At 43.7% G+C, this 27,247-nt stretch overlaps 1 protein-coding gene across 1 annotated transcript in view; it reads left to right on the top strand.

The window, feature by feature from the left end:
* The first annotated feature begins 1,349 nt into the window (after positions 1-1,349).
* The window catches only part of ADAM19 (ADAM metallopeptidase domain 19), an 81,093-nt gene continuing 55,195 nt past the window's right edge, over positions 1,350-27,247 (top strand). Inside the window, exons 1-3 of the mRNA XM_049647893.1 lie at positions 1,350-1,573; positions 4,585-4,670; positions 9,193-9,263. Coding sequence (XP_049503850.1) covers positions 1,507-1,573; positions 4,585-4,670; positions 9,193-9,263 — 224 coding nt within the window. The 5' untranslated portion in view covers positions 1,350-1,506. The remainder of the gene's footprint in view (positions 1,574-4,584; positions 4,671-9,192; positions 9,264-27,247) is intronic.

Genomic DNA, 27,247 nt, shown 5'->3' on the forward strand with positions numbered 1-27,247 from the left:
CTCTCTCTCCCTCTCTCTCTCTGCCCCTACCCTGCTCTCATTCTCTTTCACTCAATAATTAAATAAACTTAAAAAATACATCAATGGCAAGACCATATACTTTATTTATCCTACGGGTACCTAATGGTTTTGATAGACCTACCTACTCATCACCTTCCCAATACAGAGTATTTTGTTGAGTTGTACAAACCTGGGTCTGAAGAAAGAGGTGCTGTCAAGGAACAGATGACAAGAGGTCTGAGGCTTGGTTTCTAGAACCAGGCTTTGCCAAACCTTGCCAAGGGATCTTGGGCAAGCCACTTCCCTCTGGTTATCAGTTACCCATCTATAAAATAAGGTATGCTGCATCAGACTCTGGAGTTATACACATGTGGGCTTGAATCCAGACTCTGACATTAGCTGTGTGACCTTGCACACATTACTTGGCCCCTCAGATTTAGTTTTCCCATCTCTAAAACAGGATAAGCATTAGCCCAGGGTATTACTGGGCTAACTGAAAGATGATGTGCAGAGTCCCTGGCACATTTTAAAGGACAATACAAGTAGTTCTCTTCCTAGATTAGTTAATTAATTAATTAAGTTAATGTATGTAAAGTGGTGAGGACAGTGTCTGGCACTTAGTGAGGGCTGTATCCAGTTTAGTTACTTTTTTTTTTTTCTTCTTACTTGAACAGAGAGTAGGTCCTCAGTAAGTGAGGTCCTTATTATTATTTTGGAGGCTCATCTCCCTTCATTTCCGTCCAAAGGCCTAACTCCTAACTATAGCTAATTTCGGTTTTTCCCCAAATACAGCCTGTGGGCTTTCCCGCCCTAGTACATTTGTCTATTCCGTTTTCTCTGCGTGGTGCTCCATTTCTCCTCCTCCGGAGCTCAGATGTCTTCTCTTCTGGGAATCCTCTCTCCGACACCCCCCTCCTCCCAGTCAGAGGAATGGCTCCTAGATTTGTGTCCTGCTAAGAAAACAACTCCATATAGCACTTAGTTCTTTGTGCTCGGTGATTCGGTTAACTCTTTCAGAGCCTGCCTCCAAGAGTGGCGGCCTCTAGGGCACGGTGCTGGGTGAGTAGCCTCTGGGTGTCACCCAAGACGTCTTAGCACAGTGTGGGACAGAGGAAACGGACCCCTGTGCAGACAGGGGTCCAGTTTTAACTCCTAGAAGCCCGAGCCCCCCGACCCTCCCTAGGCCTTGCGCACCGTGAAGCCTGCCCCTCCTCGGGCTCCGACCCTCCCTCCCCCGGTCCCCATTACCTGAGCCGACTGGGCTGCCCAGGGGTCCCCCAGGCTCCTCCTCCGCGGTCCCTCCGCCCCCTCCTGGCGGGCGCGTCCCCTCCTCCACCCCGCGGCGGAGCCCTGCGGAGCTGAGGGCGGAGCGTCGTCGCCGATGGCTGGGAGCCGGGCTGGGAGGCGCTGGGAGAGCAGTGGGTTCCTGACGCGCCGCCGCCTGGCCGGGGGGCTGGCATGGCCGCGTGCTTGTGAGCGCGGAGCGCGCAAGGGGCCGCTGCCACCATGCCCGGGGGCGTGGGCGCCGTCCGGCTCTGCCTGCTGGCGCTCGCCCTGCCGGCGTGGACCAGAAGTAAGTGGCGGGGTGTGAGGGCGCTGGGTGAGGATGGAGATGGGTGGGCTGGGTGGCCGGAGGACGTGGGAGTCGCCCCCTGCAACTCCGCGGGGCTGTTCCCCCGCGGTCCCCCAGCCTGGGAGCCCGGGCTTTGTTCCCACGTTGTGCACCCCGGGAGGTGGTGGGGGTCCGGGAGACCCAGAGCAGGCAGAAAACAGCCGGTCCTCTCCCTGGCTTGCCTCCCTCTCCCTCTTTCTCTTTTCCCACTGTTTTTCTGCTTTTGGCTTCTTTCCGCTGCTTTCCTAGTCTCTCCTCCTTTCTCCAGTCTTTGTGTGTGTGTTCCTATAAATATATATCGATAAAATTGGAACCGTACCATATGCACAGTTTTGTGTCTTGCATTCTTCACTTCACAGTGTGAGCGTTTGCCACATCGTTACATTCTGCAAAAACATGACTTTAATGACTATAGATTAAATCAAGAAATCGCAGAAGTGTAATCTTCAAAAAGTTAAAAACATGACTCATACAAATATAGGATGAATGGGTGGCAAAGATTCCTTCAATTCATTAACGAGGCTGCGAGTAGGGTGGTGTAGCTGGTTGAAAGCATTAGAGGAACAGGGATGGTGCAGGTATCCAGGAATTGTTGAAATCATGTGCTGGGACAGATGTGAAAGTGGTCAGTGCCCCATCCGGGGAAACAACCATAATCCTTAGTTATCTTTCTCCCATACTAAAGTCATTTGCCTCTCTACCAGACAAAAATTTACAGTTAGCATGTTAAGTTCACAGAGTATGGTTTTTTAATTCGTTGTAAATTAAAAAAAAAGTCAAACAAATGTACATTCCCCTAGAAAAATTTGGTGATGTATGAGAGGGCCTGTTAAATAGTGCTCCAGTGTGACATTGAAAGGACATCCTGCTTGCTTTTTGCCTCATTTGCAAGTTTTGAACAATTTTTCTTAAAATATACTGTGTTCCTCTATTAATTAGTCTTGCTTTCAGCATTTTTTTTTTGCGATCATAAAGATAATTTCATTCCTTTAAATATTCCATTAAATGTCGTATAATTCCTTTTTGTTGCAAAGAATCCAGACTTCTGAGAGCCACTGGAGCAGGGACTATGCCTCTCTGGTTTCCCCATGAATATCAAGCACCTAGCATAGTACTTGGTAAATAGTTAAGCATTCAGAAAACATGAGTAAATGGATGCACTGCTTCTGATTTTTACCAGTATGATGATTCTAATGCTAGTCTAATGAGATTATTTTTTCAGATATATTTTGATTGAGAATACATTATATCAGTAATCTGAAAGGAACATCAATCACTCATAATTTTGCCACTCTAACAGAACAGCTGTGGCTATCTTTCATATCACTCATTGTATTCTATGTGATTGATGTGGTTGGTTTAGAAAGAATAGATTTTTGGAGTCTCCCTAAATCTAGGTCCCCCACCCCAGGAGTCCTATGGATTTAACCTATTCTTGTGGAGACTAATTTGTTTAGGTTTTGGGAAACTACCAGTTTATCGAGGTTATCTGCAAGAGTGAGGTCTGCAGTGCCTAGAACAAATCTCTCCTCAAACAAGTTTCAACTCACCTTTTTTTTCAAAATGGGAATCCTGCTGCTTATCTTGTCTTGAGGATGAAGGAGAACCAAGTGGTGATAGTGATTTGGAAAGTAGGAAGTGATCTGCAAATGCAAACTTGCCATTAGGAAGCTCAAGGTAATGCCAGGATGCCTTGTGGTTCTGGGAGCACTTTCACTGTGACTCTCCCCAGCAATGCTGTGACATAGGCAGGCGGGTATCATAGTCTTCATTTTACAGATGAGCAAGCTGAAGCTCAGTGGGAATCACCCATGGGCCTGAATCTGACCCATGATTCTGAACATACCCAGAATCCGACCACTTCATTCTTCTCCACTTCATTCTTCTCCACTGAGGTCATTTTAGTCTGAGCCACCATCATCACTCACCAGGTCTCCAGCCTGGCCATCTTGCTTCTACTCTCACTCCCACACCCTCCCCCACCATACCCCCCATCTCCACCCAGCCGGCAGAATGATCTTTTAAAAACTGAATACAGAGCATATTGCTCTGTGTCTAAACACTCCAGTGCCTACTGATCTGTTTATTTTGAGAGAGAGACGGACAGAGAGAGAGAGAGAGAGAGAGAGAGCGTGAGTGCACGTGTGAGTTGGGGAGGGGCAGAGAGAGAAGGAGAGAGAGAAATCCCAAGCAGGCTCTGCACTGTCAGTGCAGAGCCCCATTAGGGACTCCATCTTGTGAACCATGAGATCATGATCTGAGCTGAAATCAAGAGTTGGATGCTTAACCCAGGGCCACCCAGGTGCCCCTCCAAGTCTATTTATAATAAAATCCAGACACTTTCCATGGCTTCTGTGATACAGACCTGTGGCTCTCTTGCTGACCACATCTCCTACCAACTTTGCTACTCATTGACTAGATTCTACCTAGTAAATCTCCTACCAATCAACCACATCTCCTACCAACTTCCCCACTCATTTACTAGATTCTACCTCTACCTTCTGCTTGCTCCTTAAATGGGCCAAGTCCACTTCTGCTCACGCATGACCATTGATTGCTCTTGCTAGCCCCTCTCCCTGGGGCACTCTTCCCCCAGATCTTTGCATGGCTACCTCTGGTCTCTCAGATCTTAAATGCCATCTTTGCTGATCATCCTGTCTAAAATAGGTACTTCCTCTTCAGTGTCTCTTTATTCTATGACCCTGTTGGACCATTTGAGAATATTTGTGGATTGTGCATCTCTCACCTCTAGAAAGTAAACTGTGGGGAGTACAGAGACCTTGGTAAGCCCTGTGTACCACTATATGGCCAACAACTAGCAGAGTGCTTGACTCAGGAAGTGCCAAGAGCCTGGCATCCAGCAGGTCTCCTAATGACCCAATAAGGTGTTCTTTCCAGTTGGCAATGCATGCCTAGCTTAGCTAGGGTGCAAACTCCTGGGATACCAATGGTTGTGCATCCTGTATTGGCAGGAGAAAACGGGGAAGGCAGCCCCCAGCTGCAGCATGAACTAATAATACCTCAGTGGAAGGTTGCAGAAAACCCCACGAAAGAAAAGGTAAGACCCCAAAATATCTTATTTTCAAAGGCAGGAGCTGACAGCTCCATTCTGTGAAGTGGCAGGCCACCTTCTTAATCTTCCTGGAAGCCCAGTTATCATTATAAGTTCTGTTTCTGACTCACTCTACATCCTCTCTGTGTATTGGTTTTGAAAATCCCAGATGGGACTTTCCTTCATTGTATGACAAACTTGTAGAACACTTTCAAATGCTATTAGTTGAGGAAATGAAAATTATTGATGCTGACACAAGCTAAGTGCAAATAGTCACAAAAATCACCATCTCTCAAATGGAATTGATTAAATATTGTCATTGCTATATTTTGTCTATATATACATGCTTTATTTTATTGATGACATAATTTACTTGAAGAGAAAAATAATAATTCAAGCTATTTTTAAGAGTCAGGGAGGGATCTAGTACTGGGAAATACATCTTAAAATGCAGTAGGGCTCCTTGGGCCATAACACCAGAAAAATGCACAGGCTTTCTCAAGGGGATTGGGAGCAAGACAGAAAATATTATCCTGTTATGCAGAGAGGACCTGTACATCTAGGATGTTCTTTGTGGTTCTGGTCTTTATAGTTCAAGTGAGTCATGAAAGGGCTAGAAAGTAAGACATGATTGCTGCGTGCCAGTAACCAGCTATGGGACTTTCTACTTTCTGAACTTCGGTTTCCTCATTTATAAAATAGGGCTTAGAGGGGATAGGAAGAAAGAGGACTGTGGAGAAGGGAGAGTTAATAAGGTCCTTTGGGCTCATGATTTATTGGGCAGCATATAAAAGCAGGAAAGACTTCAGACTTTGTGGCTTTTGAGTCTGGAAAGGTAAATGGGGGCTGGGGGTGGAGAAATGCTTGGAATCCTTGAAGTTATGGCTAGCGTAATACAGACATGTCCAAAAATGCTTCAGTTTGAATTTATTAAGGGAACTTCCTGCAAAAATTTTAGGAGAAATGAAAGTAAGTAACATTTTATCCTAAAGACAATAAATGCATGGAATTCATTTCATCAAAAAGTAGGAAAGGCTAAAAATAGCTTCAGGGAAAGTCTAGACAGATTGATGGATGGCTATCCTAGAGCAGGTTATTTTTAAAAAACAGGATCTTGGATAGTCCAATTTATCCATTATTGCTCAAGGAAGGGATCCGATACTTTTTGTAGAGGTTCTGTGTTCCTTTTAGATGTGGGATGCCTAGCATCCTCAGGAAGGGCCTGAGAAACAAAGTGGAGCTCTAGATCCTGTCTTTATTCCTAGCCGTTGTCTGCCCTGAATCTGGGTCAAAATATTTTGTAGGATTAGTCGGCACAGTGCCCTGTGCCATAAGTATCCATTGAATGAACAAATGAATGAATGTCAGAGAGAGAGAGAGTATAAGGTAGGTTTCACTCAGGCCTCTTATTCTCATTTATGTAATTAATTCATTCATCAAACATTCATTGAACATTCACTGTATACTAAATATCGTACCAGATCGTATGGGGGCTGCACATACACAGGACAGATTTCTGATACCCTATGGAGCTGAAGATATATTTACTTATTTATTTATTTGTTTGTTTATTTATTTATTTATATTTATTTTATTTATTTATTAAAAAAAAATTTTTTTAACATTTTATTTATTTTTGAGACAGAGAGAGACAGAGCATGAACGGGGGAGGGGCAGAGAGAGAGGGAGACACAGAATCGGAAGCAGGCTCCAGGCTCTGAGCCATCAGCCCAGAGCCCGACACGGGGCTCGAACTCACGGACTGTGAGATCGTGACCTGAGCCGAAGTCGGACGTTTAACCGACTGAACCACCCAGGCGCCCCTATTTTATTTATTTAATCTACCTCTAAAGAGAAAGGAATTTTAACCCTTTCCTGCAGGAAGTATAAATATCAGTGTCTGAGCATCTTCCACACCAGAGGGAAATATTTTTGGAGTGCCCACTTATAAATACTCATACTCATGTTGCAGCTTGTGTCTCTTTGGAGGAGACGTGGCAGTGCTTAGATGTGTGTCAACTTGCCTTTTTTGTCTGGACTGTCACATGGCCATCTACTCCTTGAATGAGGGAATTGCTACAGCTCTGTTGGTGTGTACTTTTCCTCAAATGCCCACTTGGGACTGTGTCCTGATGCTTAGTGTCATTGGGTAGGGTTCTTGCTCTGGAACATCCCAGAGTAAAGTGGCAAAGGATCAGCAACCAGAATGGGTGTTAACAGAGCTTCATCAGGGCATCAGAAACAGAGATGTGGATCCCGTAGTGAAGTTATTGTGCAAACATCCACCTAGCTTCCTCTCCCCATGATTTTGAAATGTCCCTTTTTAAGAGAAGTCAATAGGATGAATTAGTGCAAAAATAGCAAAGGACAGGGTTGCCCAAGCTTCCTGTATCAGAACGTTCAGATCTCATCAGAGCCCTTGGTGGTGTGACTGTCCCAGGGATGCCCAGGACCCTAACGGCAGATGCAGTTTGGGGCAAATGAGAAGAGGAATGTACTTGGCAGAGGAAGGTCCCCAACCAGAGGTGGCAAAGCAGTTGGCCCACTTTCTCAGATGCTGAAACTAAGCTTTGAGATCAACCTTAAAAGGGACAGAAGCTCCACTCTATCAAGAGCTTCTGTGGATTGAAAAAAGACTTCAAGAGTTTCTCAGTTCCTTGGTCCCAACTTAGAGAATGTGCATTTAAAGCACACCAAAGAATTGATCCTTTTTTTTTTTTTTTAAGTTTATTTAATTTTGAGAGAGAGAGAGAGAGAGCGAGAGCATATGCATGAGTGGGGGAAGGGCAGAAAGAGAGAGAGAGGACAGGGAGAGAGAATCCTAAGCAGGTTCCATGTGGTCAGCGTGAAACTTGACTCAGGGCTTGATCTCACAACTGTGAGATCGTGAGTTGGACGCTTAACTGCTTAACTGACTGAGCTACTCAGGTGCCCTTGGTCCTGTTTTTGATATGTTTAAATATGTAAATATCTCATTTCAAATAAATAATTTTTTCCTTTGAAATAAGTTCAACCACCTTAAGTTGAATTGTTGAAGCATGGAAGTTTATTATGACTTGAATTTTTAATTTCTTTGAAATTTTCCATGATAATAAGGTAAAAAGAGATTAAAAGCCCATCACGTAAAATATAAAAGCAATTCTAAAAACATGGAAAGATGCGCAAAGAAAATAAAATTAACCCATGATCCTATTGCTGAGAAGTAACTGTGGTAACCTTTTGATACATTTTTCTCTACAAAAGCATATTTAAATAAAATAAAATAAACAGTGTTGTTTTGAGCCTTTGTGTACTTAATAATTATCATGTGTACTTTCTTGATAGTTTAACAATTATTTAAAGTCATTTTTAATGACTGTCTAGTGTTTTGCCATATGATTGATTATAATTTATTTAACCATTCTATTATTGGACATTCAAGTCATATTTCATTAATCATTATTGTAGGTAATGAGCATCCTTGCATATAAAACTTTACTTGTGCTTCCATTTGCTCTTTTAATATAGAATTTTACTGAGTCAGAGGGTCTAAACATTCAAAAACTCTTGGTCCAACTTTCAAATTATTTCCCAGTGAGTTTGTATCAATTTAAATTCTCACTGGTAGGGTATGAGAGTGCCCATTTTTCATTATGCCCCACTGCCTTGTGATTTATGGGTCCTAAAAAATATTTGTCACTGTGATTTTTTAAAATGTATCTTTAAAAATTTTTATTTTTTGGCGGGAGCAGTTACCAGTGATGTTGAACATGTTTGTGTGTGTGTGTGTGTGTGTGCGCGCTTATTGGCCATGATATCTCAAATAATTTATTCTGGGTGTGTTGCTAATTTGGCTATCTGTAAGTTCTTATGTGCTTCAAATGTATCTTATAAAACCTTAGTTAGAGGCTCTTCTAGTTGTCTCCTCTGAAATGGGTGGGTGAGTGGGGCATCCAAACCAAGAGCCAAAATAACATAAAATAAGAACTCACTATGAAGAGAGTTCTCCTGGTATTTTAGATAATAGCCAACATGTATCAGGGGCTTTCAGTGTACCAGGCCCTGAGACAAAGTTTTTACATTTACTATGTCACTTTATCCCTACAAGGTTCCCATAAGGATGACTATTATTATCTCTATTTTATAAATGAGGAAACTGAGCTAGTGGGAGGTTCAGGAACACGCCCAGGTTGGCACAACTACAGTGTCAGAGCTCAGAGCTAGCACTTGAATCCAGATGTGAAGATTGTGAGCCACACTGAAGATTGTGTTGTTGTGTGTTTGCCTTTCCCAGACCTGTACGTGAGCACTTCCATCACATCTCAGCTTGAAGTTTCTTTCCTTTGTGTTTGAAGAGAGGTGGATGGGGGAGGGGAATTGGGTCCTGCGGGGATTGAAGTAATTTCATGTTTGGGCTGGAAGTGCAATTGACCCTTTCTCGTTCACTTCCTGTGGATCAATGTGAGAGCATTGTGCTGGATCCTGTGTCTCTTCCTGGGAGCCTTGTCCCTGCTTTTAGGAACTGACATTCTTTTGTTGTTGCTTCTAGCATCCACTCAAAGCTGAGCTCAGGGTAATGGCTGAGGGGCAAGAATTGATCGTGGACCTAAAGAAGAATGAGTAAGTGGACTCTTCCTTGTCTAAAATGAAACAATTCACTTCCCTGTCAACGCCGGATGCAGGTGCCATTGTTTTGGAAAGAAGCAGTTTGTTAAATGACCCAGGCTCTCAATCTGTGGTTCCTTTGTAGGGAATGTCTTGCAAAGACAGCATATCCACAGTCTCTTGATTTGCTGTGAAATTACTGGACCGTTTAACGTCTTCCTTGAATTTCCTCTGGTTGTATTTCCGGGGCTCTTAGAGTTCACTGCAGGCTCACAGGGGTGTGTGTGTGTGTGTGTGTGTGTGTGTGTGTGTGTGTGTGTTGTGTGTGTGTGTGTGTGTGAGAGAGAGAGAGAGAGAGAGAGAGAGAGACAAAGACAAAGGGAGGGATGGACTGGAGGACTTTGGCAGCTGTCTTACTAGCTCCAGCACAGCGCATGGCAGGAAGTGAAGGAGATTAGAGGAAAACAGCAGAGAGCAGAGAGGCAGGGTGGAGTGTTCTGGGATTTTGCACCTCACACGCGGGCTGCTCCATCTGTTCTGGGTCAGCTAAGTCTGAGATTCTGCCAATAAGGGCATGGTCAGCAGTCCCCTGGCTTAATCAGGCTGATTCTTCCATCTTCCTAACCTCATTCATCTTGGGTGGCTGCCTGGCTCAGGAGTATTTCCACATTGATTTGCCATCAAGTGCAGTTGTATCTTGATTCATGTTATTGAGCAGGTGAATAGACATAAAGCATGGCTGCTTTTTCACCATTCCCAATCTGCTTGAACACTGGAGAGCTCTGCTCACTTGGCTGGGGGATGCTGAGGCCTTTGGTGTTTTCCCACTAACCAGTTCTGCCTCACAGACCTCACAGATAAGGCTGCATGGCTCAGGGAACTGCCTGCCTCCTCTTGGCAGCCTCTTGAGTCCCCTAGAAGCAGATGAGTAATCAAACGCATCACTGCCAAGAAAGGGATGGATAGGGACCTTCCCGTATCCAGAAGGATGGGAATGGCTGCTGAGCTTGGGTGGAAAGCAAGAATATAAATTATTCCAAATTTGGGCTTTGGACACTTGCAAAGAAGGGTGAGTGGTGTTGGAAGTGTGGCAAATGTATGCCTTAAGCAGCATGTACAGTAATGGACTTCATCCACACCTTTCCTCTGTCTCCAGTATATATATATGGTGGCCTTCGGGAAGCTAAACAGATGGGCATCTCAAACATTTTTGCTACTTTCCTCCTACAGTGAAACCACCCCAAGAATGGGTTCCTTTTGTCCCATTTTCCTGGAGCAGATTTGGCTGGCTGTGTCCTCAGAAGGCATAGGCTCTGCATGACTGGGATTTCTCCTTGCATTGTCTTCCTTTCGTCCTGCAGGAAATGCCTTCAGAGGGTCTGTTCTTGACTGTCTCTCAGGAGCCTGCTTTAGCTTCCCATGACCCCAGCCTTCCAGCTCTAGTCTGAATATTTGCTATTGCCACCTGAGCCTCATCTGTTCTATTTGGCCCCAAGTGAAGCATTTGGGCCTTCAACTTCCTCTGGGTAGTACAAGTGATGGGGGTGATGTCATGGGTAAATGGGATCCCAGGAGTCATCCTTCCCTCATGTTTTGGAACCTGTGCAAGAGGTCATTGGAAGTTAGAGCAGAAAGACATCTTAGAAAAACACCTAGTGCAACCGTCTTATGTGTGGTTGTAGAAACTTTGAATCAGAGAGGGTTAGGCACTTGTCTAAGGTCACACAGCAAGTAAATGAGAGAGGTGAAAGTAGGATCATTTGTGTTCTTGGCTTGGTTCTAGAGTCACAGAAATCCAGGTTCGGCTTACGAGCTGTGTAACCTGGGGCAAATTGTTGCCACTTTTGGAAACTCAGTGCCCTTATCTATAAAATGCAGAATGTGACGCTGACTAACTTCATAGGGTGATTGTGAGGACTGAATGAGGTGGTGCTCGTGAAGTGCTTATAAAACACATGGTGATCAACCACTGTTGTGATTTTTATTGTCCCACACTGAGAGGTTCCAGAGGAGAGCCTGGCACACAGCTCTACTGTCTGCTGCTCCAGGCATCTCTTTGGTTTCCCAGTGAACAGCAGGGGTGGGGGCGGGGGGGGGTGCTGGATGTGGTTCCTGGCCTCCTTGAGTTGGCAGAAGGCAGGAGGCTTGACAAAAATGGAAGTAGCAGAGCCAAAAAATATGACCTCACCAGGTATCCCTAGGGGACAGCTTCCTGCTATTTTCGTCCAAATTGGGTTTTTTGTTTTTGAACATGTGTTAGCAAGCGGAACTCTAACTGCACACGACTTCCTAGTGTGTTTATTTCCCAAAGCCTTCTCATTCATGGTGCTTGTGAATCTGGATTCAAAACAGCTGGGAGGGGGAGGGGAGCTGGGGGAAGTGGGGGAATGATGCTTTTCTGATTTTTCAAATTGCTGTGTTAAAGTTTTTGTAATCCTGTGATATTTGAGGGGAAGCTAGGCCCTATGCCTGGTGACTTCTCAGTCTCTGGTTCTTCATTTCCCCCACCGATTCATTCACTGTCATGCATCTATTATGTACCTGCAGCATTGCAGGCACCGGTGTTGGTACTGGGGACATGGCTGGGTGAACAGAACAGTTCTGCCCTACGGAGCTTATATTCTAGTGGCAAGAACAGTACACAAGTAAACAAGTAAACTGTGGTATGTCCGATGACAAGTGCTATGGAGGAAACAAAGTTGGGGGAGGCAGGAGGGGTCAGGAGGGAGGTGCTTTTCAGAATGGCGGTCAGAAAAGGCTTTGGTGGTGTTTTGATATTGGGGTGAAGGCCTAAAGGAGGTGAGGAAGTGAGCCATGTGGACAGCTAAGAGATGACAATTCCAAGGAGAAGCAACACCCAAGTTTAAATCCTGATAGGTTATGAAGGCTTCCTCCATCCCCATACATTTCCCCACATATTGGATTCTGAGGCCTCCCAGGGCAAGGACTGTGGGCAAGGGCTTCTGGGATTCTGAGGGAAGGGAGAGGACATTTCTAATTTATTTTTCATCATCCTGAGGTGTCTGGCCTTCTCCCATCAAGTCAAAGCCCATGTGCTAATGCATGGCCCAAAATAGCAGTGAGCAGGCCTTTAATGGAATTCACACATGGAGAGATTTCCAAGAATGGTGGAGATGGAGGAGCAGGGGGTGGGCCGGGAGAGTCGGGGTGTAGCAAACAGTCTTTCAGCTCAGACACTGCGAGTTGCCTTAGTTCAATAACGTCACAACTGGCAGCCTTTTCCTGCTGTGAAGCAACTCAGGATAAATGGCTGTATGCCCATGGGAGACACACATCTTTTATAGAGTGCAGGTGAAAAGGAGTGACATTGTAGGGCTAACCACAATATGGGTTTCGTGTTCAACAGTTCTGGGTTCAGATCCTGGCTCTGCTACTTAACTAACTGCGTATTCTCTTTAAGTCTCAGTTTCCCTATCCAGGGTATAATGATAGTGCTGTGCCATGAGCCATAGGGAGGATGAAATGAGATGGTATGTGTAAAGGGCCCAGCATTGTGCCTGGCTTATATTCCATACTCAGTAAATGGCAGCTACTATTATTTCTTGCTCATGGTTTTTTAATTGCAAAAGCAATACGTGCTCATTGTAAAACATTTAGCAATACCAAAATATGGTAAGTTAAGGAACGAGAGCCTCACAGGCTCACGGTGAATCCACTCTTTGGTGGGCCTACCCAGGATCTTTTCTGTGTGTGTGAGAACATGCGCACAGATATGCATAAACACAGTTGCACAGAAGCACATATACCGGCTGCTATTTTTGTTGGGGAGGGAGGAGCAGAAATGAGATTATACTATATACATTGTTCCATGCTTGTTTATTTAGATTTAACTGTATGTCTGAAGTAGTACTCTACTCCAATAAAGTGTATATTATGTTCTTTTACATTAACTCACACATGATTTGCAAATGTTGGTGCATAGCTGTTATTAAGAGAATCTTACTTGCGATTAAGGCATAGTGGTCCGGTGGAGAGAGTACTGAGCTCAGAGACACATGATGTAGAGGTGAACAACAAGCCAATTGGCTCTCCTGGGCCTCAATTTTCTCATCTGTAAAATGGGGATTTTGTCCCCATTGGGCTCTAAGAGCTTTTTCCTTCACTGCATATTTAAAGGATGTGGTGTAAGTAGAAAAATGGAAAATGAGTCCCTTCCTTAGGGAGTTTGCTCTCCAGTTAAAGAAACATCCTTGAAAATAAGGCAGTGGGATAAAAGCAAGTGCCCCAAAACCACAGACCTTGGAGTAGAGTTTGAACTTCTAGCTCAGGACTCACCGTTTAGGCAACATAAACAGGAAAAGGGAAACAACAGGGAAGAAATTATAGGCTGTTATTTTCACAACCCAAAATTTTGAGTCATAAATCCGTAATATTTTTTCTGCATATAATTTCCCCCATACCCTGAGGACTGCCTCATCAACCCAGAAACTGTATTGGACAAAAATCTGTTTGCTGAAATCAAATGGACTCTTCCTTAGCTGTAAGCATCTAGGGAGATGAACACCTCCAGGACATGTAGGCTTTGGTTCACCCCCTTCTCCTTTCTGCACTTTTTCCCAAGAGGAGAGCCCACTGAACTGTTGAATCAGCTTGCAGGATGCTCGATGCTCATTGGGTTGCACCCAAGGGCAGGATCACTAGGTTACAAGGTCACCTTCAAAAACACATGAGTAGCTCAACTAGTGGGCACTCTGCCCAGAGGACCTTTGGCCATGTACGTCTCCCTGCTGGTCTCTTGAGCACATTCTGGAACTCTTAATTTCCTCGGTATACTGTCTTTCCTTGAGTCCAAATGATGATAAGATTTAGATTTTGGCTTGGGAAAGAGGTGACAACCTGGAAAATTAACATTCACTGCTAATGGAGTGATCTAGTGCCCTAGTTTTCTCCTTTTTCCCCTCAATTCTATTTGAATTATATAATACTGGAGGGTTGGAAAAGGGGAGAATTAGCAATCAGGAAAGGAGTTTTTCAGTAAGAGACAGGCTGGATTAGTTAAGAACCTCTTAGTGCCACACTTCCCTTCCAAGGAGGCCTGGGAGAAATATATAGCTGATCCAGACCAAAACCCTGAATACACCTAAGCCACTGTGCTCTCTGCTCTCTCCACCTTCCCAGCTTCCTCTTGAGTTGAGAGTAGACTTTAACATCTTATCTAGGATAAAGGACAGCTCTGTCTGACCCTCTATTGTCATGAGCTTCATTTGTTGTTGGCAAACTTCAATTTCCCTGGATCAAAGACCAGCTTAAGAAAGGCTTAGATGCTATCCCAGTCCGCTTGGTAAACCATGCTTCACTGAGTTGCATTTAAATGAGTCAACAGACATATGGATTACATTTCACTTAAAATACACATGGCTTAAGAAATTAGAGGATATCGTTCTTTAACCAAGTATTTGGCAGATCTAAAGTATTCAAAATGTTTTTCCAAACTCGGCATGCAGCTGGGCTCCCCATTCCCCACAGCTGAGACTGAATAACTGAAGGAAGCTGGTGCCGAGGAAATGGTTGAGTGGATGGGCGGGGACACCAGAATTTGATGAGAGCTGCCTGTAAGTGTCTGCAGTCTTCTTCAAATGTTTTCTGAAGTACCAGGAACTCAATTAACCCTGCTGCGTTGACTCTGAGGCAGCGAAGGCAGAAGCGGATACAAATTCCAAGTACTACACTAGGAACCTTGCCCCAGAGACACCTGTGGTCCTGCTGGAGATGTAGTTTCCAGTTGTAGCTTTGTAGATGGAGATGGATTTCATCTACAAGTCCCACGTTGCCCAGAACCCCTAGAGTTGCAGAATGGATCGCCAGCCAATCTGATGTGATCTTTTTGCAAGCCAAATTCTCACATAAGCAGCGTCTTTATTATTTCTAAATCACTGGAGACTTGATACCGCTTTCTTAGGGTCCGTTGCATAAATTCAGTTTCAGTAATTAGGAGAGCTGATCTGAAGGGAGGTAGCTATACAGTTGCCAGAAGAGAGTATCGGGGAGCATCTGGAATTGAAATAACCTAGAAGTGTTGATTCTGAAGGCCGCAAGTGAGCCCATACACCCAGAACATCATAATCCATAGAGTAGAACAGACTCAGGCTTTGGTGCCACAGAGACCCAGATTCAGTTCCAGGCACTGACACTTCCCGGTTAGGTGGCCTTTGGCAAGTCACCTGCCTTCTGAATATTTTCTTTATCTATATTCATAATAATACTCAGTCCTTGGTGAGCATGTGCTGAGAGCCAGTCACTGTGCAGAGACACTTCACACACTGTTTTATTTAATCCTCATGGCAACCCTTTGAAGGAGGTATTATTGTTATTCATATTTTATGAATAAGGAAACTCAAGTGTAAGGATGTTTAAGTAATTTACCCAATGTCAGGCAGAGCCAGGAGCCAAACTCAGAACCATCTGCCTCTTACTATATTCTACCACATGCATAGAAAATAGATATTAATACCTTCATTGCAGGGTGGGGTAAATTGAAAATTGCTCCCCACCCCAAGATATTCACATTCTAATCCTGGGAACGTGAGACTATGTTACTTTATATGGCAAAAAAAGAGTCTTTGTAAATGCGATTAAGTTAAAGATCTTGAGAAGGGGAGATTATCCTGGATTATCTAGGGGGCCCTCAGTGAAATCACAAATACATTTATAAGAAGGAGGCAGAGGGAGACTTGATCGTAGACAGGAGAAGGCAGTGTATAACCATGGAGGTAGAGACTGGAGTAATGTGGCCACAAGCCATGGAATGCAGGCAGCCACTGGAAGCTTGATGGGGCAAGGAATGGAATCTCCCAGGGGGAGTGCAGTCCTGTTGTCACCTTGATTTTGGCTCAGTGGTCCTGTTGGAGATGTTGTTTCCAACTGTAGCTTTGTAGACTGAGATGGATTTCCTCTACAGTTCCCATGTAAGACGCATTTCATTCTTCTGGCCTCCAGAATCGGGAAAGAAAAATTTCCTGTAATGTTTAAAGCCACCAAGTTTATGGTAATATACAGCAACCACAGGAAATGAATACCCAGGGCTCATGAGGTTTAGTGGTAATGTATTAGGAGGTGCTCAATACAGTGCCTAGCACATAACAAGCAGGTTTCAATACACACTAACTTTCATTCATGCAAAATCAAGAACAAATATTTTCTAAAGTGCCTTGATAAGGCATAGCATTGCACATGGCCCCTGTGACTGTCTTCATGCATGAAGCGACAAGAGAAAAACATATTGAGAAATAGTGTTGTGTGGTTATTACTTATCAGCATTTCCTAAGTTCCAGGTCATGTCCTCTGATGCTCAGTCTGCCTTCAGGTAACTTCTGGCTGAGGAATGATGGTCAGATATTAATAATGGTGTCAACAACCATGGTAATTATAGCTGTTACCATGTAAAAGATGCTTACATAGCAGGCACTGTTCAGAGGTCTCTATATGGTTCATCTAAGTGAATCCTCACAACTCTGAGGTGTAGGTACCTATATTAGCCTTATTTGGCAGATGGAGACCTTGAGACACGGAACAGTGTGACTTGCTCAAGGTCACCTGGGTTGGAAGGGCAGAGCCTGGATGTGAAGCTAGATCTGTTTGATTTCAAAGCCCAGGCTCTTAGCCATGGCCTTGTATTGCTTCTCAGATGCCTTGCCCTTGCTCGATATGCTCTATCTCAGTTAGAACTGGCATTACTTCCCCATTCTACCTTCCCTCTTCCCTTTCCTTCTGTCTGTCCTAGGCCTTGATTAGGATCTGGATTTCAGTGTATGGTATGGATTTAGAGCTTGGCTCTTTGCACCCACTGATGACGTAAGCTTGTTGAGTCTCAGTTTTCTCATCCACTCAATGGGGCTAATAATAGTGGCCACCTCGCTGGATGTTGTGTGAGTTCAATAACGTAATGCTCTTAGAGGATGTGCACAAGGCCTGGTGCACCATGAAAGTGTAATAAATAGTCGCTATTATTTGTAATTCTCAGGGTCGGAAAAACAGTTAAGAATGAAGTAAGAGGGAATTCCCCTGGGTTGGTTTCCAAATGTAATTTGGAGGAGTTGACCTTAGAACCCATTGCCCCTGAGAGGAAATTCACTTCTGCTCTCCAGGCATGCCCAGTTTGACCTAACTGTGTCTCAAGAATACAGCTTTGTAGGGTTCTCTAGCCAGCCAAACTGTACCTCTTTTCTGTGCCTGCAGAATCAGTGCCCAGCCACTCCCTTGGCAAAACCCTGAACTGTCCGATACGGAGGTCAGGATTTGTTTGCCGGTTCCGGCTCTATCTCCTTCCAGGGATCCACAGCCAGGGCTGCCTGTGTAGCCAGGAAGGATGTCCATGGTTTTCTTTTGTCTCAAGCTTATTTCTCCTGGCGGCCCTTCAGCAGGAGCACGGGGTAAAATGAATGGGAGGAAGCTGTCAGCTGCCCTGTTGGCCTTAGATGGACCCTTGTCAGAGCAAAGGGAAGTACTGCACTTGGAGGAAGTCAGGAGTTGATTCTTGAGTCTAAGGATCCCTTTACCATCAGGCTGTTTACCTTAAGGTCACAACGATAGCCGGCATCCAGCGTGTGCACATTGATGCTGAACTTAGTATCTTACATAGATTTTTTTTAAAGCCCTTTGTAAATTTCCATGTAAATTTACCCAAGTAGGGTTATACGACATCCTCAGTTTTATAAATTTTTTTCAGTTGGAAATATAGCATGGACAATCATCAAATCATTAAAAAAATTTACACAAGCAAGTTTTGGAGTGTTTGAAAACGTTGATAATAAAATTCTAGAAAAAAATTACACAAGAAATAGAGTTTCAAAATAAATGAGATCATACTCTATATATTATTCTGTAATTTGCTTTTTTATTATTTATCTTCAGTATCTTTTCATATTAGCATATTTATAGGTCTGTCTCATTCTTTTTAATGGTGACATAGGATTCCACTAAATGGATAGATCAAAATTAATATCCTTATTAATGGACAGTTAGGTTTCCAATTCTTGCTATTTCAAGTAATGCTGCAGTAATTAGCTTACACATTATCTTTAAGAACACTTGCTAGCATTTCTGTAGGATTGATACCTACAGGTAGAGTTGCAAGGTCATTTAGCATATACGTTTAAAATGGTTTGGATTTTGATCAGTTGTACCTCTCACTCCACAGCTTCTACCCCCGAAGGCTGTACCTTTTTATAGTCATGCAGCAGAATATGAGAGCATATTATAGACACATTTCCATGTAAATTTATCAGATGATTTTTTATCAGGTAATTTTTAATGGCTATGTGATATTAAATTGTATATATATGGCGTAATTGTAAATTTCTTATAATGAAAAGTTATCAAATGCATACAGAAGTAGAATAATATAATGAATCCCCATATGCCCATCGTCCAGATTCAATAATGATAAAGATGCCACGATTAATTAATTACCTCATATGGATAGGCGTTCATGCTGTTTCTTCTTTTTTTTCATTTTTACAAACAGTGCTGAAGTGAACGCCCCTGTATTCTTTGGAAGGTACTTCTAGAGGATCACCTTCTAGGTTTCAATCACTGGATCAGGGGACTTTATGTAGAACACGTGGATAAACGCACATTGCCTTTGACTTCCCTCTAAGTTACATCCTACAGCCCTGTGGAGCCAACTTTTCACACACTCTCACCAGTGGGTCGAGTTTTGAGCTTGGGCACACTCTTCAAACCCAACTCTCCTTCCATTTTTTAAAAAAAGCTTTATTGATAAATAACTCATAAACCATATAGTTTATCTATTTAAAATATACAACTGAATGTTTTTTAGAGTTGTATAACCCCACATGTCCTAGCTTTTGAACATTTCATCACTCCAAAAAGAAGCCATTAGCAGTGTTACGGGTTGAATGTGTCCCCGAAATTCACATGTTGAAGTCCTAGCCCCCAGGACCTCAGAACAACCTTATTTGGAAATACAGTCATTGTGGATTTAATCAGTTAAAATGAAATCATATGGGACAATCCAATATGACTGGTGTCCTTATAAAAATGGGAAATTTGGCCACAGGCATGCACACAGGGAGAACGCTGTGTGAAGATTGAGGTCATGGAATAAACCAAGGAACTACCAGAAGCTGGGAGAGAGGCCTGGAGCAGATCCTTCCTTAAAACTTTCAGAGGAAGCATGGCTCAGCCAACCCCTTGATCTTAGACTTCTAGCCTCCAGAACTGTGAGATAATAAATTTGTTTTTTAAGCCATTCAGTTTGTGGTACTTTGTGAAGGCAGCGCTTGCACACTGATGTGAGCAGGCGCTCCTTTTTCCCCACCCCCCTCAGCAATAGGCAACCACTACTCTGCTCTCTGTCTCTATAGTTTTCTGCTTTTGAGATATTTCATGTAAAGGAGATTATACAACATGTGTTGTTTTGGTGTTTTTGTTTTTTGCTTTTTTTTTTTTTTTGTGACTGGCCTTTTTCACTTAGCATAATATCTGTGAGTTTTATCCATGTTGAATAGCATGTATCAGTACTTTATTCCTTTTTATTCCTATATAGTAGTCCATTGTATGGATATACCACATTTTGTTTATTCATTCATCAGCTGATGGATCTCCTGCATTTAAAAAAAGTGTTCTTTTAATGTTTATTTATTTTTGAGAGAGAGACAGAGACAGAATGCAAGCAGGGGAGGAGCAGAGAGAGAGGGAGACACAGAATCCAAAGCAGGCTCCAGGCTCCAAGCTGTGAACACGGAGCCTGATACGGGACTTAAACTCATGAACTGTGAGATCATGACCAGAGCCGAAGTCAAACGCTTAACCGACGGAGCCACCCACGCGCCCCGGATCTCTTGCATTTTAAGCCAGAACTAACTTGTCTCCATTCCACAAGGTTGATTTCAGCAAATGTTATAGAGCATGTATGTGTAAAATACTATGCAAGTGCTGTAGGGAATAGGTGTAAACACAGTGTCCTTGCCCTCTGGCAGTTTACTGTCTGTGGGAGAGAAAACATGCAAACAGCATACATAATTCAAAGCAGATTACAAACTTAATAATAGGGTTGCAAGTACAGTGCTGAGGAAGCAGGTGGGAATAGAGACTTTCTGACTGGGGCATAGAGAAAACTTCCCTAAGGACGGTTACTTGGAGCTCTGTCTTGCAGGAGCAAGGAGAAAAGGCTGTGGGTTGTTGTTGTTGTTGTTTTTTTATTGAAGTATAATTGACAGACAATATCCTATTAATTTCAGGGGTATATGATTTGATACATTTTATACATTATGAAATGATCCCCATGATAAGTTTAGTTACCATCTGTCACCATGCAAAGTTATGCTGATATTGTTGACTATATTCCCTATGCTGTACCTTACATCCCCATGACTTATTTATTTTGTAACTGGAAGTTTGTACCTCTTAATCCCCTTCACTTATTCCATGCCCCCCGCCCCACTCTGTCCCTCCTCCAATAACCAATAATTTGTTTCTTATATCTATGAGTCTTATCCTGTTTATTCGTTTGTTTTGGTTTTTAGATTCCACATATAAGTGAGATCACACAGTATTTATCTTTCTCTGTCCGATTTATTTCATTTAGCATTATGCTTTCTGGGTCCATCCAAAGGAGGGGAGGCTTTGGATGAGGGAGGGAGGAGAGGTGTGTGGAAAAATGAGAAAGGAATTCAGACTGAAATTAATATATAAATATTTGGTCTGGATCAAGGGGCACCAGGGCTGTAGTGCTAATAATCTCTTAGGAATTCAGTATTCCAACGAGCCAGATCATTTTGACTCAGAAGGGTATTATGTGGGGACTAGGGAAAGGGTTTATTTTCCTTCCACAGCTTGCTACCCCAGGATTTCAGTGCCCTAAAGCTCAATTTTTTATTCTCTCTCTTTTTAATTTTATTGTTATTATTAATTTTTTTTTACTTTGAGTTGGGCTCTCTTCCCTCAGGTAAAACCATGTGGTCAGGGAGGTAGATGGGGTACCTCTAGGAAAGATCCTTGAGGTACACTCCAAAGCTAGGCTGCATTTTTTTTTAACACATCGGATGAGAAGAAGCTCTTGCCCCACCCCTCCCCATTGAAAGGAACTTTGGTCTGAGTCTAGTGGATCAAAGTGTACCTGGTGGAGGGAGCCATAGACTGATTGCAAGAGGCTGAGCATAAGGCAGAGGGTGGCTTCTTCACAACTTAGGGAGGCAAAGAAAGCCTCCTGAGAAGCAGGGCATGCTGGGTGGGATGCAGAAGGATATGTGGATATACTTTTGGATTTGGGAGATGTGTGGAAGTGCCACCTTCAGGACCTCTGTTTTCTCCCTAGCTTCTAGGATGTGTTGAGGCTCTTCATCTAGACTCCCTAGAAGGTGGAGGATGTTTCCACTCCACAGCCTTTGTGTTTGTGCCCTGTTGCATGACTAGCTCAGGAAAAATCTAAGGGAGGAGGAGGTCAATACTAGAGCCTCTGGACTGGTTCTGTTCTGAGAATGAAACTGTGTTTACATTTCACCCAGGAAATATTTTGATTTTAAGAAAATGAGCTTAGTCTTTCTCTATGTAGAATTTAGTGCCATACACAGACCTTTAGCTGACACCTTGAATACTAAATAAATAGGCTCTTGGACACCCTGGAGCACATCATAGATCTTGTTCAAACTCAGCTGGAGGTGGACATTGGGTCAGAGAATCCCTGGCTTTTTTTTCTTTTTTCTTTTTTTTAAGTAGGCTCTATGCCCAGCTTGGGGCTTGAACGCATGACCCTGAGATCAAGAGTCACATGTTCTACTGACTGAGCCAGCCAGGCACCCTGAATCTCTGGCTTTACTGATGGGAATCTCTATTGTATTGGGCCTGAGCTCTGGTCTACTCATTGGTAACTCTTCACTTCTTGTCTTTCCTTCCTTCTCTTCCTTCATTCAACAGATATTGCGAGTGCCAACCACGTGGCAGGTACTGGGCTAGGTCCTGGGTGTTCCTTGGAGAGCAGTGGCAGGCAAAGCACAGTCTCTGCCATGGTGGGTGGGGCTTAGAGCTTAGTGAAGGAGCCAGGGAATGAAACTTTTCTGGAACAACATAGGGCTGTAATGGAGGACGTAGAGGCTACTGTGGGAGCATGGGGAGGGGGAGCCTACCCTGGACTGGAGGTAAGGGAAGGCTTCTGGGAGGAAGTGAAGGAAGGAAGGAAGGAGTAGGAGGAGGGTGGTAGAGTTGGCCTATTCAAGCTGCAGTGGTAGAAGAAACAAAGTCCTGAAGGTAAGAGTAACATGTGGAGATGAAAACAAGTTCTTTGTGGTTATAGCAGAGGGAGGAGGGCAGGAGGAAATGGTGAGAGAGGAAGTTGGCTAGGTAAGCAGGGGTGAATCTTTGAAGAGCCTTTTAGGCTCCTTAAGGGGGTTGGCCATTTATCTTTAGGGCAATGGGGAGCTGATGAAGAATATTTTAAAAGCCAGATAGTAACAGCCTCCCACATGCATTTGACAAGGACTACTTCAACTGAAGTGTAGGATGGGTTGGAAGGGGCAAGACCAGAGAGGTACTAAGACCCATTCAAGAGTTTTATTATAACTGAGTGAGAAATTAAGGTGATTGAATTTAGGGAAGAAGTAGCTGATAAGGAGAGAAGGGGATGCGTTACAGGCATGTTTATAGGGTGGAATCGTGGAGACTGGGAGGTGGGTAGACTAAGCGCTGAGGAAGGGGATGGAGTCAAAGACCAATGTGAGTTTCCTGCATGTGTAGGTAGTGGGACAGGGCTGCCGGCCCCTGGGTTTGTCCTTAGCTTGCAATAGGACCTCAGACAAGTCACTTCTTTTTTCAATCTTTAGTTTTCTCATTAGATGAAGGTAATAATCCCCAGGCACCAACTTGGCAGGATCATGGTGGAGATTCACTGATAAAATCCAAGTGTAAAGTAGTGTCCTGTTCTCTTTCCATGACCCTAAAAGGCTGGGCAGAAGCAAAGTCTGTCCTTACCCTGGTTATCTTTGTAATTTGGGCTTTTACATGGTTTCCCCCCTTATCTGCAATTCTAAGTACTTAATCTCCCAGGAACTGGTGAGCCTTCTGCCTGGTCCAGCAGCTGAGGCCTCACTCGGAGCCTCTCTGGGGGGGTTGGGGGGGGTGGTCTCAAACCAGCTTTTGTTGAAAACAATGATATCATTGAGTGGGTGGAGCTGGGTTAGGCTTTTCTTAGCCAGTTTCAGGAGAAATGGGGTCTTTATGACTTCTGTACTTATGGCTCTTTTCCAGTCCCTTCCATAGCTCCCATGTACCCCACTGCCCCCTTTTCTTCTCTCTCCCCTGAGGTTACAGATTTGTGGAAAACTGGCAGCCTCCACATTTTCTCCTCTTGCATCAGCCTCCCTGGAGAGAAGTCCAGATGGGCCAAGGGGCTATAATGGCTGCATTATATCAGGCATGGTTTCTTTTTCCAAGCCCCCTCCTCCACTGAAAGGAAAGGCAAGTCACACAGAAAGGAAGGGATTCTTTTGAAGGGAGACTGGAATGCTAGGGAAAAAAGGTGATCTAAGTGTTGGGAAAGATATCAGGCTCCTGGTATGCTAGAAGCACTTTATCTCCTGACTTCTTGATGCTAAATATGGGGCTTGGGTAAGAGTGCAAAGATTAAGCAAGCCTTTCAGTTATGCGGTGATAGGAATATGGCTGGGGAAAAGGAGATCAGCAATGTTGAGTAAGGACCCTTAGTTCCTATTCTCTACGCCATTCTTCCTGTTTGTCCTCAACACACACACACACACACACACACACACACACACACTCACACATATGCACACACACACCTAAATACTGATGCACCCTTCCTCCACAGCTATGTAAGCAGCTTGTTACGGGTACTTGCTAGTTGTTGCCCGACTGGTTTGCAAAAGTTCTAGGAAGGAAGGAAGATGGGCTGTTTAACAGTGATTTGGCCTCCTGGGACCAGATGGTCATACCCGCCTTCTGTGTGGCCTGGTTTGCAAAGTGCTTTCACAGCTGACCTTGTAGGGGAGGAAAAATAATTTACCCTCTACCTTTCTAAGTTCTCAGCTGGGAACCCTGTAAACAAAGGCAGATTAACAAGAGAAAAACAGACAGAAGTTTATTAACATGTATACATAAGAGATAGCGAGGGAAAAATGAGGAGTAACTCAAAGAGTTAGAATTCAGGCTTATGTAGCATCTTTCCCAAAGAACAATAAATTTGTAGAGAAATGACAGGACAGAGGAAAACAGTTACACTTCCAAAGATGGTAAGCTGTGGGAAGGTAATATATGGCAAACTAATGGGAGACAAAAGCTAGTCAGTGAAAGTTGTTGTGTAGATTCCTCTGGTGCCTTCACCAGGTGGATAGGGTCTGAAGTTGTCTCCGGTGATTAACTTTTGTCCTTCCTGGTAGAGAGGGGAGGAGGGACGCCTTTGAAAATTTTTGTCCTGATTTTAGGCAAATAGGTAGAGGGCAGAGAGCATGTTTTTTGTATCTGTTTCTTTTCAATTGCCTTTGGTGCAAAATTATCTGTATGCTTACTTGGCACATTCCGCCACCCTTCAGCCTACTCTGATCTTCATAATAGAGATGCAGGTGCTGGGGAGGGCAGGAAAACTGTGCTTGTGCCACTCACTCAACTCCCTTAGCATCCTAGCACAGTGCCTGGCACACCACGGTCTCAGTCAATATTTGTGGAATGAGTAAACAGGTTTGCAGAGGCAGAGCCTGAGCTTCAGAAGAGGTACTGCAGCTTGGCTGAGGACCCAGAACAAATACATGATGGATTCAAGCCAGGAGGAACTTGGTCTCCCTGATGCCATGTGCCCCACAGTTTGTACTATATGATGCTGCTTAATAAGCAGTTATTGACAAGATTACACGAACATCCTTCCTCTCTGCCTTCTGGGAGTATCTGGATGGCCTAACTCTTGGATTATCTACCACTGACATTTAGCTTATTTTTGTTTATTTAGACTGATGAGTTTAGAAGCAAAATATAACTATGTGATGTTGGGTAAGTTGCTTTTGCTCTTTTTCAAATTTTTCATCTATAAAAGTGGATTGAGGGGCTTCTGGGTGGCTCAGTCAGTTAAGTGTCTGACTCTTGATTTTGGCTCAGGTCATGATCTCATGGTTTGTGAGATCGAGACCCATGTCGGGCTCTGCACTGACAGTGTGGAGCCTGCTTGGGATACTCTCTTTCTCTCTCTGCCCCTCCTCCACCTTCCCCTCAAAATAAATACATAAACATTAAAAAAATATAAAAGTGGATCAAGGGTTGGTGTGCCTGGGTGGCTCAGTCGGTTAAGCGTCTGTCTTTGACTCAGGCCATGATCTCACAGTTTGTGGGTTTGAGCCCTACATCAGGCTCTGTGCTGACAGCTCAGAGCTTGGAGCCTGCTTGACATTCTGTGTCTCCCTCTCTCTCTGCCCCTCCCCCACTCACGCTCTACCTGTCTCTCTCTCTCAAAAATAAATAAACTTAAAAAAAGTGGATTGAGGAGAAGCATTAGACAGATAGGGTGGCATAAAAAGATTCTTTTGTTGCAGTCAACTCTGCAATTTGTATACTGATCTCCCCCCCCCCCCCCCCCCCCCCCCCAAAAAAAAAAAAACTTTACGGAAGGATATGGGACAACAGATAGAATGTGTTGGGGAAAACAAAACAAAACAAAAAAAACAGCTGAAGAACTAGGGCTTGAACAGGAAGGATTTAGGAATTCATAGTTAGTCTTTTCAGGTGCCACCACTGGGGTGACTCTGCTCCAGCCATTTTCACCAGATGTCACCCATCATGGAATTTGGCGAAATGAGATTTGATTGTCTTGGCTTGTCACTACTGACTCCAGGTGCCCACAGTCAGTATGCAGGGACAGGGGAACATTTGTCTGAATGCAAATCAGGGCAATCTTACTCCAAGAAGGTGGCAAAGATGCTAGAGGCTGGGACAGTTGTTGTCCATTACGATCTAGAAGGGCTCGCCAACATCCGACCTTCTTGACTGCGTCATAGCTGTGATTTGTGCTTTAGGATGTTAAAAAACCTGGGGCAGAGTTATTGGGATATTTAATCAGAGTCTAAAAGGGACGAAGCACCCACATTTAAGGTGGGTTGGTTTCTTGTCTTCACCCACCTGCTTTTTGTTTGTATGTTTTTTTTCATAGGAAAAATGAAATGGTCCTCTTTCCTAACATATTTTTGTAGGCCCAGTGATCTTAGAGGTTCCTTTTCTTCCCTTCCCCTTTGTCTTATTCACCAAGTAGATCTCTGAAATATGCCTGGTACCTCTTGTTTTGGCCCTTCCCTTCAGGTTGATTTGTTAAACAAACACTGTGGTTGTTTATCAAAATCTGGTTGCCAGAGAGACTGCTATCAGGTAATGTTTTCATTTTTAAAAATTTTCTGAGAAGTGGTAGAGATAGTACCCCATTTCTTTTAACTATTCTTATCCACCTCCAATAAATACTCATAACAGGCTCTTCAGGACACTGTAGAACAAATCTCTAGACTCTTGGGTGACACATTTTGAGGTCCCTTATCTCAGGTCTCTAACACTTAAGCTCCCTGATCTCAAGAAATCAGCCATGTTTGCACAGAGAAGTTACTCGTTTTTGTGGAGTTAGCCAAGAGGGAGGCATGGAGAGGATTAAAGAAATACCCTGCTGGTCAAAGGAGTAAACAGTGCTCATCCAAACATCCTTTGGTATATAAAAGCAAAACATAGAACCAGGAGCTGGTGGGAAGGATGCCAGGTCTTATAGGGACTGGGAGAAGATGTAATGGGAAGTGGTTGGTGAAAAAGAGTGTTGATTTAATGCATTGTTGGGAAACTTCCTTAATAAAAGGCTAAAGAAAACATGCCATGTAGCTTTGGCTTTTTGCCAGGATTATGGGTAGCGCCATCTTGCTTCAAAGTGTTGCTTCTGGAGCTGGTCCTCTGGCAGTAATGATACTTGTTCAAGAAAGTCCTTGGGGTAGGAGGGGATCCCCACTCTTTAGATTAGGAATGATGTTTAAAGTCCCTCCTTCCTTGGCCTT

The sequence above is a fragment of the Panthera uncia genome (genome assembly GCF_023721935.1).
Source record: "Panthera uncia isolate 11264 chromosome A1 unlocalized genomic scaffold, Puncia_PCG_1.0 HiC_scaffold_17, whole genome shotgun sequence".
NCBI lineage: Eukaryota > Metazoa > Chordata > Mammalia > Carnivora > Felidae > Panthera > Panthera uncia.